The sequence below is a fragment of the Passer montanus genome, unplaced genomic scaffold (assembly GCF_014805655.1).
Source record: "Passer montanus isolate IOZ18808 unplaced genomic scaffold, ASM1480565v1 scaffold68, whole genome shotgun sequence".
In the NCBI taxonomy this organism is placed as follows: domain Eukaryota; kingdom Metazoa; phylum Chordata; class Aves; order Passeriformes; family Passeridae; genus Passer; species Passer montanus.
In genome coordinates, this window is record NW_024371926.1 from 1,378,132 (window position 1) to 1,393,165 (window position 15,034).

Consider the following 15,034-nt stretch of genomic DNA (forward strand, 5'->3'; position numbering starts at 1 on the left):
AGCTCTATCAGACTGTGTAATATTCTTTCAAAGAGAACAAGACAGCCATCTAGAGGGCATGAAAATAAACTATCTTTAAATCACAGGGGAGCACTGAATAACGAAAGAATGACATGGATCCACACTACTTTTATCCACCAGGCGGTTTAATATTACTTGGTGTTTCAACACATTTTCTCTTTGACTTTCTCTGACAGATTTCAGATAAAGAATAATCAGTTAGCAGCCCAAAAGATATCTGGGGGTGGGGAGATTGGTGGTGAGAGAGAGGGATGGGCACAACATCAACAATAGAAATTTGATTGTGAAAATCAAAGTCAAGCAAAATGCGGACAGACTGCAATAGTTTCTCTTTTATTTGCCCCTAAGTGACATAAAACCAGGGAATTAACATCATTCCCTTTATCTTTGCTATATCATAGTGTGAAAGGTTTTGAAAACACTTTGTTTGGTAATTACAGATTTAACCATATATTGTGAGACAGCAACTTTCACTTTCCGTGACACCCTTCAGCCTCCTGTTCCCAGATGTGTCCGGACGTCCAGGATTACTCATCCAAGCTGCAAAATCCAACACTTTGTTGCATTTCACACAGTCGGTGATTGCCCCACCCTCTAATTTGTCACGGTCTGGCTGCAGGGTCTCCACCTTCGAGGGAGCTGACATCTCCTCCAAATTTAGTATCATAAGCAAAGTTAGTTAGCATCCCTTGAAGTCCAGCTTCCAGCTTGTTTTTACAGACAGCACGAGAGATTTTTACCAAATGTAAACCTCAAAAAACGCCGGCATTCAGAAAAGGCACCTCTAGAACTCCGTTTTTAAAGGCTGCGTTTCTCCTGCTACCCCTTTCCACAACTATCAGGGTAAAAAACTGCTGGGAAGGCAAAGCATAGCAAGGAAAGGAAAGGAAGGAGAAGATGGCCATAGGCACAGCAGCGGGAGTCAGTGGAATCTCATTTTTTAAACCTTCTTGCAGACGCGTTACCAGAGCGCCGTCTGCAGCCAGCGGCTGCTGCAAGCCCCAGACTCAAACCCAAAGGGAACCAAAATCTTCCCTAAATGAGAAAAGACCACGCACGCACAGGAATCCCAATATAACACAAAATCTTCCCTAAATGAGAATAGACCATACACACACAGGCGTCCCGTTATTTGGCACCAAAAGGAGCAAAAATCTTCCCTAAATATGAAAAGACCACGCACACACAGGAATCCCACTATAACACAAAATCTCTCCTAAATGCGAACAGACCATGCACACACAGATGTCCCACTATAACACAAAATCTTTCCTAAATGAGAAAAACCATGCACACACAGGAATCCCAATATAACACAAAATCTTCACTAAATGAGAATAGACCACGCACACACAGGAATCCCAATATAACACAAAATCTCTCCTAAATGTGAACAGACCATGCATACACAGATGTCCCACTATAGCACAAAACCTTCCCTAAATGAGAATAGATCACGCACACACAGGAATCCCGATATAACACAAAACTTTTCCTAAATGAGAAAAGACCATGCACATGCAGGAGTACCGATATAACACAAAATCTTTCCTAAATGTGAATAGACCATGCACACACAAGGAATCCCGCAATAACACAAAATCTTTCCTAAATGTGAATAGACCACGCACACACAAGGAATCCTGCAATAACACAAAACCTTCCCTAAATGTGAACAGACCACGCACACACAGGAATCCCGCTATAACACAAAACTTTTCCTACATGCGACTAGACCACGCACACACACAGGAATCCCGATATAACACAAAACCTTCCCTAAACGTGAACAGACCACGCACACACGGGAGCAGACCCTGCCCGGCCCCGGCCCCGCGGCAGGACTGCCCGCAGCTCCCGTGGCGTTCCACCGCAGCGAGTGACGGCCGAGCAGCGCCGGTGCCGAGCCCGTTCCGAGCCGGTTCCGAGCCGGTTCCGAGCCCGTCCCGAGGGCTCCGGGCTGAGCTCCGCTCCGGCCCCGCGGGGCTCCGGGCGCTCCCAGCCCGGCCGAGCCGCCCCACGCTCCGCTGCCCGCTCCCCGAGATACAGACCGTGAAAAGTGCTATTGTGTGGCTCTACGCAGAAATTTGCTAAATATATTGCGTTGTATTGATTAGTGGTGTTGTATTAATGTTTTAATAGTATGGTAAATGGAGTTTGTAGGTAAAATGTAAATTTTGTAGTTAAAATAGAAACTATGGATGTGGGATTTTTTTTAAAGAAAGGAATCAAATAGCAGCCACAGGACACTTAAATCTTTCGAGAAAGAGAATTTATTGCTCCATTATCAGAAGCTAACTTCTTCCTGCCTTGCTCAGCCATGAAGACACCATCAGGATTCAGAGGAAGAAGTTGACACTGACCAGACAGAATCCTTTGTTTGAATGGAATTTATGCATCATGGATGAGGTGTATGAATATGCAACAGACTGTTGCTTTTAAGGGTTAATCCTCTGTTAACATGTGTCCTTTTTCGGGCTTATTTTGCCCACAAAGGGGTACCTGGACTGTCCATAACTCTTTGTTTTTATTGTCTCATATTGTCCTAATCCTAATTGTCCAAATTTTTATTACTCTAAGTATATTACTATTTTTATAACCATTTTATTACTATTAAACTTCTAAAATTCTAAAAACAAGTGACTGGCGTTTTTCACAGTGAGGAGGGATTTTTGGCTCTGCCTTCCAGAGCGTATTACACCTTCAGAGCAGCAGTGATACCACCTTGGATTGCTCTGCCCCTCTTCCCAGGCCTGGCCTTTCCCTCCATCCCTCTCCTGTGCCACAGCTGGCATAACTGCCAACGGGAAATTCAGCCAGTCATCAGCAACACCCCAGTGCCCAACAATGCAAACTCTGAAAGGTACCTTGCAAGGGATTGCTTTATTCTTCAACAGAAATAAACTTTATTCCTTCTCTCAGCAGGTGGGTTAACGTTTTGCCTATGCCCTGCCCTGTCAGCACCACTCTTCTCCTTAAAAGCACAGGTCCTCAGTTGTTTGCAAAAAAAGACTGAAGAACATCCACACCACTGCAGGTTCAGAGGAGGAAAAAGGGAAAAAAAAAGGCAGAAAAGTGAAGCCCCAATTGATGGTTTCCTCTACAAGTTCAGTGTTTTTATTGGATATACTGTGATACTGCCTTCCCTTTTCTCTAATGGCATCTCTCCCTGCAGCAGGTCAGCACAGGAAGGAGAGACAAGTTCCTGCTCTAGGAAGAAAAAAAAGCCTAATTCCTATCCTTCCTCCTCTTTGGCACCATAAAATTTTCAGAAGCCAAAAATGGTCTGAATAAAGCAGTAACAGGTTATTAAGACTCTCCTTGTATAACAACATCTTAGTTCAGTAAACTGAAGAAATACTGTGCTCCTTATTAGAGAAAAATTTAACTTTCAGAGCTTAGTTCTGAAACAGTTTTTAATTAAAATGAAAACTAAGGCTGACTAAATGGGAATGTAGTATTTAACTTCTACCTTAAAGATAACATGACTTTTAAATTTTGCTTAACCACAAAGGCCTTTATAGACTTCTGTCCATAAAGACAGGCAGAAATAATAGTATTACAGTTTGACTTTTTTTTTTTCATTTTATTAGCACAAAATCCTGTAGTGGTGAAAAGAAAGAGAACATATGCATGTACTTAGAACATGGAAAACTCACTGCACAAATGGGGATTCTTTCTTCCTGTTATTTTGCCAATTACTTCTCCTCTTACCTTCAGAATGGGAACTGTGACAGTGCTTGCACACTACAAAACCCAATCTTTAAGAGCCCGCTGCACTCCCTCAAAAAAAGCTCTGTAGTTCCATTAGCAAAAAGGGCTCAGCCTAGATTTAAGAGAACAGACCTAGAGCACTTGAATTCCAGTTTCCTGCTGTAATAAAAACCCATTTACACAGTATGTGCATACACCCCAATGTTAATGCATGTATATTCATTTTTACATATATCAATGGAAGTTCATTCCATAAGCACAGAAGCAGTCCCATGGTTATTTCTGACCACATAAATACACCAGTTGCAGAAATCACTTCAATTAGTTCTTCTTGCAGAAACTTTTATAGTGGGACTTGTATAGTTGGTCCAATGGCTTTGCAACACCTACACACACATAGGGACAGGTAAAAGGAGGCAAGGTCTTTATGGGCCAGTGGCTGGGCCTCCTGCACAGCAAGGCTGGTGTACAGAATGACATCTGCAGTACTAATACCAATAAATTAAAGAATTCACATATACTGCCCATAGTATGAAAGTCAGCAGAATTCACAAAATCAGAAAAACTGCTATTTTAGTCAGATTGCACAGCGACAAACAAGAGGGTGTTTGTCATAGTACAGAATCAATGTACCTTCAAAGTCCAGTACTATTAGTAAATTATGGCACAGTGAACTTAATTGCCATGCACAGATAACACCCTCAGACATTTTGCTAGGAATTGTCTTGATTATCAGTCAGAGTGGAGAAAGATCCACCATCAAGTCAGTAACTCTGTAATTTCTTTGCTTGGGAATAGCTGAAAGTGGCTGCTTTATTCCAACAGATGGCAGACATTTCAGTTTAGTTAGCCATGCAGTTGTTTCATGAATAGGATTAATCACACAGATTTATGACATCCATGTTTTTGCAAAAGAGAGCAGGTAGTTTATTTCTGATTTTAATCCTTCCCTTCCATCAAAAGGGACATACCAAGAAGTGTGGTCTGAAAGCAAAGTATCCCTTTCTCCTAAAAGGAAGCTCCAGGTCAGTTCTCTAAACAAACACATGATCACTAGAACAGAGCTCTCTATCTTGCATCCACTTAACAAGCACAGAATTCATGAGAACTATGAGCACACCAGCAAGAACAAGAACTACTTAATGGAATGATTTGAGACCAGCCTCAGCAAGCAAAAAGCTTGAGTTTCACAAGCCTTAATAACACCAATTTTGTTTTTGCATGACAGGAGGTAAACTTAAGCAAAAGAGGATATTCTACAGATTAATTTAAAAAAAAAAATTAAAAAGTTAAGCAAGTGACTGTTCAGTGTTTCACACAAAATCCAACTCAATTGTTTGTAAGTTTTGACCAGGCAATCAGTCAGACACAGACTGTTAAAAGAGGACTCCAAACTGAAAACCTACTGCATTTGCAATACAGCTGATTTCAAACTGGCATTTCTAACTCCACTGGCCTCAAAGTATTTTCACAGTAGTTTCAGTTGCCCAACATGAGTTACAATCTGCTGTTCCACAGTTAGGACCACTCTTCTCTGAAACATACTTCAGGCTTTCAGACTACTCTTCTCTTGTTCCACAAAACTTTGGAGTGAAGAGCTGACAAGTCTACCCAAGGTCTTTAGCTTTCCTCTAGACTGCATTCCTAGGTGTGCCATTGTGAGTCACTGCTTTCATATTTGAGGTGCTTGATTGATGGTTGCAGATCCTGTGGGAGGCAACACCTACTTCAAAAACTTCATGAATGGCTTTGCGGAAGCAGTGGAAATTGTAGTCTATCAAACCTGTCAAAGAGAGGAAAAACTGTGCTCAGATTGGCATATTTATGTAAGCAGAGCTTCAAAATCAATATCAAATCTAACCAATAGGCATTTTGCTACTTATTTAGTATAAATTTGGACTCAGAAGATTTAACCAAGTTTTACTTATGCTAGTATTTATTTGGACTCAGTTTTTTGAAAAAAAAGGTACTGATTTGGAATGCAAGGTGTATATTATGATCAAAGAGTAGGTAAGAGGCCCATTGCTCCATACTACTGATCCCACTAGAACAGATGGCAGAGACAGAGCTCATGTTAGCTACACAAGCCATTTTGGCAGGAGAACAGTGATTAAAGTGATGATTCACAAATTTAAAAATACGACCTCATTATATCTATCTCCAAAAAATAAAAATTTCCTCCCATAAGAAACTATACAAATGTAGTGACACAAAAATCAAGGTGACTTGTAAAGTCATATTAACATTTTACAGCTGATAAAAAATATTAGATAAAGGCTCTTCAATGGCAGGGAAGTTCTTACCTTTGCGCTCAAAACTCTCTTCTCTAAGAATGCAAACTAATGCCAAAAACTTTGTTACTTCCTTTAAGTACAGGACTGTTGTGTTATTGAGCTTGATAATTGCCATTGACTCTTTATCATAAGCACTTCCAGTGCCATCTTCTTTTAACCTAAAAAAGAGCAAGTTAACCCAAGGCATAATCTAATAGGCATGCACATGTAACTTCCAAGACAAACAGCTGTTAAATGCAGCTAGGAGAATATTACTCATACTGAACTAAGCAAATGGAGAACCTGCAATGCAGGTTAATATTTCCAGTGAGTAAGACCATTATCAGACCTTCAGTTTCTCAGGAAAACCAGATCTAAACAGAGCAGAGGCCTTCATTAGATACTGTCTATCACAGATGAGCAGTTAAGATCAAGCTACCAGCGTGCATTCTTTTGATGTCTGGAGTGACATCTCAGTGAAATTACTTTTGGTAAATGAACACAAAGGCTTCCTTTGTGAGGCTGGGACAGAGGATGCTACATGGAGCAGGACACTTTTTGGTCTTAACCTACACCAGCCTGCACTTACAAGAAGAGATGAGCATGCTGTTCTCTATCTTCAAGTTATTAGTGTTAAATTACTATAGATGCAAATGATGTATTGCAAGTTCCTTCTAAGCACTTCTGAAAAAAACCCAAACCAAACAGTTACACAGCCCTGGAATAACCCATCAGGAGACAGACCATGAAATGCTGTGGTATTTTCTTGGTACCACTGCATTTTCCAGGCTACAATCACAGTTCTAAGATAAGTTACCACTTCTTCACAACCAGTCACCACTTCTCAAGTCCAGTGGGAAGAATAACTCTGCTGTAAATTGTGAGATATCAGCACTGTATGCATCCCTCACAGAAGTCAGCAGCAGATGAGTTGACCTCACAAATGTTATTCTGTTCAGACTGCAGCAAGTCTCAACAATGTCACTGCAAGCTACACTTATGGCATGCTATTGACCCCAGTTTTTGCAGGTGTTTATGTACTTCCTCCACCATGCCAAACAAGACACAGCAGTATTCAGATTTTACATGAAACACAATTTCCACAAATGTCAGATAGCTGTCTAGGGCCACCAGTGGAGGGGAAACAAACCAAGTATAAATGCTGCCAAATAATTTGGATTTATTTTAGTTACTCACAGAACCAATGTGCTCTAAAGCACACTGATAGCATTTTGCTGCATGACAAAGCCAGCACACTTGCACAGTTTGCAACCTATTCTACACCTTCTGAGGACTTTTTTTTCTTAAGAGTATTCATCACTTACCCATATATACAGGAAACATCTATGACTACATCAATCATGTCACAGCACAACTCATATGACTGCATGTCCACAGGAGAACTGTCTGTTGCAATGTAGATTTTGCTGACTACATCGAAGAGAAAAGCTTTTTCAATGCCTGAATTCTTCAGAAAGAGAAAGAATTTGGATGAATTTTTAAAATAACTGCATTTTTATAATCTCAAGTAGAATTCCTACATTTTCACATTTCACTAGCAGAAGATGTTTAAACATAGGCAATTAGGAGGCTTAAGACAGATTCAAGATTTAGAGCATTTACTTTACAAATACAATGCCCTTGATGCTAGAGTACATACCAACATCACATAGCTGACAAAAATAAAACTGTGGACTCTGTTACAATTCTTTTTAGTTTATTATTTAACTAGTTGTTATTAAGGTTACATTTTACTATGCTTCCAGAATCCATATTCAGCAATTACCTTTTCTGTGTTTCTATTAACTCCAGAAGAGCCAAAATTCACACCCTCCTGAGGGACTGGGCTCAGAGATGAGATATTTCATAGCAGTGTGCTGACTCTTAAATTCTGTGCTTGTAGTATCTTGGCAGTTCAGTTTCTGCATGAAGTATTTGCCATGTAGTTTAACATGCAAAGCAGCTAAGTCAGTGAGTCATAATGTGGTACTTTTCATGGATTTTTAACTTCAGAACTTTTTAATTACAGAAAAGCACAATGCCATTTGTAACTGAGCACTTTAGTAAAGTGCACATGCTCAAACAAAGTTCAGAAGCCTTCTATGGTTCAATTTGTCACACATACACTATTGGCAAAGCTTCTTTTCTATTTATGCACCAAAAGCATTCCTTATCTCTTCCTAGCTAGTCTGAATACCCAGGACAGTGTCCTGAGGACATCCAGACAATCTTTCTGGCATCAAGATTATGCTCCACATCCTCATGGCACTGGGCAAGGTCAACATACCCTTTATCCACTGGGCCAGGTTATTACAAACAGTCCTCTACCAAACAAGCATTCTATGGTAGCATGAGCTGACATGTCTAAGTGTCCAGCTCCTCCTGGATATAAATGTTTTTTTCTTTGTTGTCCAAATGCCTGCAACAGCCTCACAGACAACTTAAAGAGATGGTCTTGTCTCTAGGGTGATATTTTATTTGATTAAAAGTACAGAGCAGCAAATTGCTATGACACTAATTCCATAAGAAACACAAACACTAAAAGAATAAGGGCAAAAGTCTCACAGGTCATATGAAACAGACAGCTATGTCTGAGGCCAAGTTCATATTATCAAAAAAGTCTCTGGCCAGTACCTTAGACTACTAAGTGCCTTAGCAAAGTAATCAGTACACCTTGCTGACAGGAAACCTCCATCAGCTGCAACAACCAGGCAAAATACACTTTGTCAATATTTAGAGAAAGCCCACAAAGCACACACCAGTACAATTCAGCCGTGGTAAAGAGCTTTTAATATAGAAAACCAGGTCACCAGAGTACACCTACATGAGTGCCACGATCTAGGCAGCAATCTTTAGCAGAAGGACTTGCTTTACCATTCTGGGTGTTTCATTGAAAGTTCTGTTAGGTGAACACTTACTGATATGAAGATATTAAGTAGATTTTCCAGAGTTGGCAGTTGTGGAATGAGCTTCTGTACCACTTTACTGAAGGCTTCAAATATTGAATGGTCATAGATACTGGTCAAATAAAAGCTGAGATGAGGAGGAAGGGCAAAGAAAGAAAAAGAAAAAGAAGATTCAGGAGTATTTCAGAATTGTAATAGAAATGTTAAAGTTACATTTTCTAACATTCAGGCCTGCTATTTTTGCCTGGGAAACCTTTATCACAAATATGTCTGGACACTGCACAAAGAATCAAAGCTGTGAGCAGCTGGAATACATGTGAAACAGATTTTCCCCATCCTTGAGAGATGGGAGACCAAAGATAAAAATTTGAACATTGTTAGAACACACTTCACCTACAGAATGCTTATCACAAAGGTGTAAAAATGCTTAAACATATTTCTTCCAGTCCTGTTCCTGGCCTTCCACTTTTTTCACATTGACAGACACTGGCTCCACAAGAATCAAAAGCACAACAAAACCAGAGAAAAGATAGCTTGCTTTAAAGGTGTCTGTAGAAGATACCTTAAAAGTGAGCCAAATCTCAAGTAACAGACTAAGCTTTTAGAACCAGTCACACTAATCACAGGGAGAAGTCAGTGCAAGGCAGGACTAGAAGGCAGAGAGGTTCCCTCTCTTTTCCCTGCCCCTCCAGCCTACATGCACAAATCTGTTACACTGAATGAGAAAGACTTTCAATTATCACTGAGCAGGGATAAATCTGTTGATTTATAAATCTGATACAGTAGCCTGCCTCTTTTTTAGTGAGCCTAACAGCTGAGGCTTGTGCATAAATTCAGCAGTGTATCTTATTTATACAAGTTGGTTCAGTACTAAGAAGCTACCCAGACCTTGCTCCAGCTGTTCCAGTATGACATCTAAAATCTATATGCATATCAGCAACAGTATGAATCACATATGCCAGAGTCTTTAACTCACCTAAGGTGAAGTTTTTCAAGCCCAGCATCTGTCAGATCATCATTAGCCCTTTGATGAATATCCCTCTGAGTTTCTATTTTATGGTCATCTGATAAACCATCAACTTTATGAATAAAAACTTCAAAGTTCATTTCTGGGTTGACCTTGTAGGCTTTTGAAACTGTAATGTGGAGTCTTGTTAAAGCTTCCATGTAGTCATCCTGTAAATCAGTTTTGGCAGGAATGAATGACAAAGTTTCTGACTGATTACTATTCCATTCTGCACAAAGACAAAATATTTCAGTGCAAGAACTTCACTTCTGTAACTATAAAAGTTATGGGACAAGAGAATACCTTGATGTGTCATAAATCCAAGCAGCTTAGACAACTGACTCAATGTCAATTAAGTTTCATTAGCTATAAAAGGTTCAACTACACAAAAGCAGACTTCAGAACAAAGGGGGGTTACACTTCAACTCCAGCACAAGGCAGCAGAGATCCCCAAGATGCTCCTAATAACCAGGAAACCTCCCAGGGTGCAATTCCTAGGTTGATTAGAAGCTACCAGATATCCAGTGCCAGTACTAGAAACTGAGGTCAGAAGTGTGCTGTTATTAATTGAACTCCAGAGCAGAAAAAAGGGGGAATTCAGATTATCTAGCCAAGCAGGTTCTCCCTATTATTGCAGAACAGGTAAGTTCAGAGTAGGAGCCCTTTTCCACTCTCTCCACCAGCAGCATATGTCCACTCACTTCACCAAAACAAAACTACACACCAGAAGTCAGACTGCCAATGCATCCCTTCATACACAGCAGAAGCCTTATGAGCTTATCTAAAAATATAAATTACTGGCCTCTTGATAATCCTTTCACACAAAAAGCAAAATGAAAACTTCCTTGTGATTTGTATTTACCTGGGCATCAATAACATATATTAGAGCACCTGTTCCTCTGAAGATCATCTCATAATCAAATGTTGGATCAAAAAAGTCCATCTGTCCAGGAAAATCCCATATTTGGAAGTTCACAAATGAACTGTTGGAAATATCATCCTTGTAGATTTTGTTGGTACTTTCCAAGAACAGAGTCTCATTGGGAGACATTTTGTGAAACACTACCTGTTAAAAGAACACAAATAATAGATTTTACCTTATTAGAAGAAATTAGTAAAAGATTTGTGACATGAATTCTACAAATAGGTTTACCTACTCTAAAATGTATAGCTTCCTTTAGGCAAATAGATATCTTCCTGTATCAGCTAAGGAAATTGCCTACCCCTTAAAAGAACCAAGCAACTGAATACAGTTAAACATTTTCACAAATAACTCTACTGGTTGAAGACACAGACATCCAAGTTACTCTTTCTTTCCCTGCAAGGCTAGCAGTGTTTTCAAATTCTGTTATATTCAGATCTGGTATAAAGCCAGTTAATTAACTAACTGCAAGCTTTTAAGAACTTTTCCTTTCCAGTCTTAGAAATTCCTAAAGAAAACTTCATTTTTACTCTGGTGACAAGTGTTAAAACACAACATCATCAGATGGTTCCTAAGCTACAACAGAAGAGTACAAAAATAACATTTCAGTTTTAGAGGTCCAAACAGCTAGGCAGTTTGCCATCTATTAACACCTCCTTTTGAGTAAAGAATCACAGAGTGGGTGAGGCTGGAAGGGAGCACAGTGGGGTTATCTGATCCAACCTCCCTGCTCAGGCAGGGTCATCCCAGAGCACATGACAGGATTGCATCCAGACAGCTCCTGAGTGAGGGAGACTCCACACCCTCTCTGGGGAGCCTGTTCCAGGGCTCAGGCATCCACACAGTAAATAAGCAATTCCTCATATGTAGGTGGAACTTCCTGTGAAAGTTCACTGAAGAAAGGATGAAGGATTTCACACTAGTTGGCAAAAACAGTTTAGCTGCAGGATGACAAACATACTCACTGCCAGAACTCAAAAAGCCCCGCTGGGATTTTAGCCCTTGCTTGTACAGAACCCAAAAGCAGCCTGTAGCAAAACCAGCCAGGGTAGAGAACTCTGTGCTAATGCACAGAGTTCAACTCAATTTCAACAAATTCAACTAATTTCAACTCAACAGCATGAAAGTTACTCCAAACAATGCAGTCATACACTAGGACTGCAAAAATTGAAGTTCCATATACAGCACTTGGTAAATCTAAAAACTTCACAACAGGGGCTGCAAACTTGGTAATTTTGGTTTCTTCAAATGTTTCATACAGCTACAGAGTCATCCATTAGACACCTGATGCAACAAACTGTCAAAAAAACTGCAAGACAAACACCTCCACACCCAGTAGAGTTTAGTCAGGTTCAAAGCAATACTTCAGCCTGGATTTTTAAGGCCAAGGGAAAGAATTTATTTCCTTGGGACAAACATCTTAGGAGGCCAGGGTCTAAATAAGGTTTTAAACAGCAGGACATTTGTATGGAGAAGTAAGAACAGTTCTAGATACACAGCAGCTGTACTGCATTCTTCCAGGTTTGCAGCATAGTTTTAAAGTATTCTGAAATCCACATTTCTTTTGGAACTCAACATCTCCCACAAGAGCAGGACAGAATTAGTAAATTCAGTTTAAAGCTGGTAAGTCTCTGGGAAGCAACACTGTCACCTCCTTTTTTTCCCAAAATAGCACACTTCATCAGATGGATGTTCTCCACCTGAACTCTTTCCAGTTTCCTATTACATCAGTACAGTACAGTAAGTCCAGTTATGCAAGTCTGCACAGAAATTTGTTTATGACCCGAAGCAATCACTGCATTCCCAAAATCTACCTAGTTTGCTACTGAATATTCACAGGCTACACCAGTATGGAAAACCCAACTGACCAAAGGGAAAAGAAGTGTCCCTCTCTAGGACTGTGTTTTTTCCTTTTGTGAGAGATCTCTTGTCAATACTGATCTAGTAGAAGCATGAAATATTTAATAATTCATGTTTTTCACAGAAATTTCTAGATAATCACAAAGCCAATGCTTCCCTCAATAGAGATTTATCTTGCATATACCCCTATTTTCTGGCAAGGGGATCAACAGCCAGTGCCCAGACAGAAGGGTTGGGTCTGGGTATGCCCATTTCTGAACTGGAGAGATTTAAAAGCAGGGACACTGTCAAGAAAAAATTTCTTGATATTAGAGTTTGCTCAGGCAGCACAACAATGAGCTCCTAGGTACCAGAATCACAGCTTCTAATTCCTAAGTAAGAGTGGTAACTGGCAAAAGATAAATTCTATGTCCTCTTATTGCATATTCAATATGAGACTAATAAATTCTATGTCCCCTTATTGCATATTCAATATGAGACTATTCCTTTCCCATACAACTACTGGAATAGGCCCTCAAAGAATTGAAGACTACCAATCCTGGTCATAAAAAATTTCCAAAGGCGACATCTATAAAGAGATTTATAATGTCTTGAAATCTATCTGTAATCTGGAGTTCCTGTCTTCCTCTAGCTTTCAGGGTTCATTTTTTTCAAAAGTGGGCAATACAATCAGATCTCTAATAAGAGTCTACAACGAATACCATTCACATGACTAAAAGAGTTAGAAAAAGGCTTTCAGTGAAAGCAGTACATTTGCACATACAGTGGGAGCATTTGACCTAAATAATGGGGAATAACTGATAAGGCTAAAAAGCAGCAACAGCCCAGTCTGCCACAGTATTTCAGCACAGCACAATGGAAAAGATTTCTCACTAACAGGGGCTGAAGCCAGCTCAGAACTCATTGGTTTACTGCAGTCTTGGATCACCAAGCAGTCTGCATAAGATTGCTAAAAGAAGCAGATGCATACCTTCTATACTGCAATGTCCAAAAAGGCTTCTCTGCACAAAAACCTTCTAGAAATGTCTGCAGGTTTTCACACTTGCATCTGGGATAAATTTGAGGCCCTTAAGTCTAGAGTTGAGACTTATGCATTTCACTAGTAACATCTTCCCATAAAAATGTCACCTGCAAAGTTCATAGTGGGGACTGCAAACAAAACTTGCACTGAGGGACAGGGATTGTTCTGACAGCTACAATTCTAGTCAGCAACCTGGCAAATGAAAAGCCAGTTTTGCCTTATTTTTATTAAGAGACACTAGTGACTTCACAAAGCTACCAACAAACCTAAGGCACCGGAACTGTTGTATTTCCTCCTTGACAAGCGACTCTGTTTACTCGGTCTAAAGGAAACCAGAGGCTGTCTTTCTGCTCGCAGAAAAGCAGAAGTCTCTCTCAAAGCATCAAAAGGCAAAACAACGGCTCAAGTCTTCCAAGTGGAAGCACCAGCAAAACACCACACACCTCTACCACGCAAAAAAAACACCTCATGATAAATTTCACACCAGTGTCTTCACTTTTTCCTTCTGAAGCCTTAAAAGTGAAGAAATACAAAGGCTACAACCTATGCTACCCAACCTTCCTCTCTAGGGCAGATGATCAGAGTCCATTCTGGAAAGCAAACGTCTGTAAGGAGGAGGCTCCCGTCGCTCCAACTTCGCCACACGGGCCCACAACAGAAAGTAGGAACTGCCCGACCAGCAGCACAGCAGGGAGAACCAGCTCGGCGCCGGAGAGGCAGCGCGGCAGGCAGAGGCGGGGAGCCGCCGGCTGCCCCTCACCTTCTGGATGGAAGACTTGCCGCTGCGCCGCAGCCCCATGAGCAGGATCCGCGGCTTGGAGTCCGCCCCGCCCGCGCCGCCGCCAGGCCCGCCCGCGCCGCCCCCGGGCCCACCGGGCCCCGGGCCTCCCTCCAGCTCCGCCTCCTCCTCCTCCTCCCCGTAGCCGAAGTCCTTGGGGAACGAGTCCGCAGCCCCGAAGCTCCCCCCCACCAACGCGGGCTCCTCCGCTGTGCCTGGCGCGCCCGCCCCGCCGAACTGCAGCGCCATGTCCGCCCGAGCCCGCCGCCCCGCAGCCGCCAGCGCCCGTCCCGGGGCCTCCTTCTGCTCGCCCGGCCCAGCCCGGCACGGCCCAGCGCGGCCCCGATTGGCCGCTCTCAGGCTCCGCGCCGCCGATTGGCTCGGGCGGGCGGCGAGCTGGGAAGGCTCCGGTCAGACGACCCGAGTCACCTGACGGCGCTGCCGCACGTGAGCGCAGGGGCGGAGCGGCCCCGGCCCCGGGCGGAGCGCTCGGAGCGGCCCCGGGCGGAGCGGCCCCAGCCCCGGGCGGAGCG

General features: G+C 41.8%; 1 protein-coding gene across 1 annotated transcript; it reads right to left on the minus strand.

Annotated features, from left to right (window-relative positions):
* Positions 1-2,899: 2,899 nt before the first annotated feature.
* RRAGC (Ras related GTP binding C) lies at positions 2,900-14,847 on the minus strand. Its single transcript, XM_039729206.1, has 7 exons — positions 14,484-14,847; positions 10,783-10,986; positions 9,891-10,090; positions 8,927-9,041; positions 7,334-7,476; positions 6,039-6,187; positions 2,900-5,518 (listed from the first exon to the last, which is right to left on the minus strand). Exons 1-7 carry the CDS (start codon positions 14,748-14,750, stop codon positions 5,367-5,369), a joined length of 1,230 nt encoding a protein of 409 aa, XP_039585140.1. The 5' UTR covers positions 14,751-14,847; the 3' UTR covers positions 2,900-5,366.
* Between the last annotated feature and the right edge of the window lie 187 nt (positions 14,848-15,034).

What these genes read in the sequence shown, in the direction of transcription:
- RRAGC (XM_039729206.1), bottom strand. Translation starts at nt 14,750, where the DNA reads ATGGCGCTGCAGTTCGGCGGGGCGGGCGCGCCAGGCACAGCGGAGGAG. An exon ending in TACTTAATATCTTCATATCA is followed by an intron (nt 7,477 to 8,926) that starts GTAAGTGTTCAC and finishes CTCTTTCTGAAG; the next exon opens with AATTCAGGCATTGAAAAAGC. An exon ending in AGAGAGTTTTGAGCGCAAAG is followed by an intron (nt 5,519 to 6,038) that starts GTAAGAACTTCC and finishes TCTCTTTGACAG; the next exon opens with GTTTGATAGACTACAATTTC.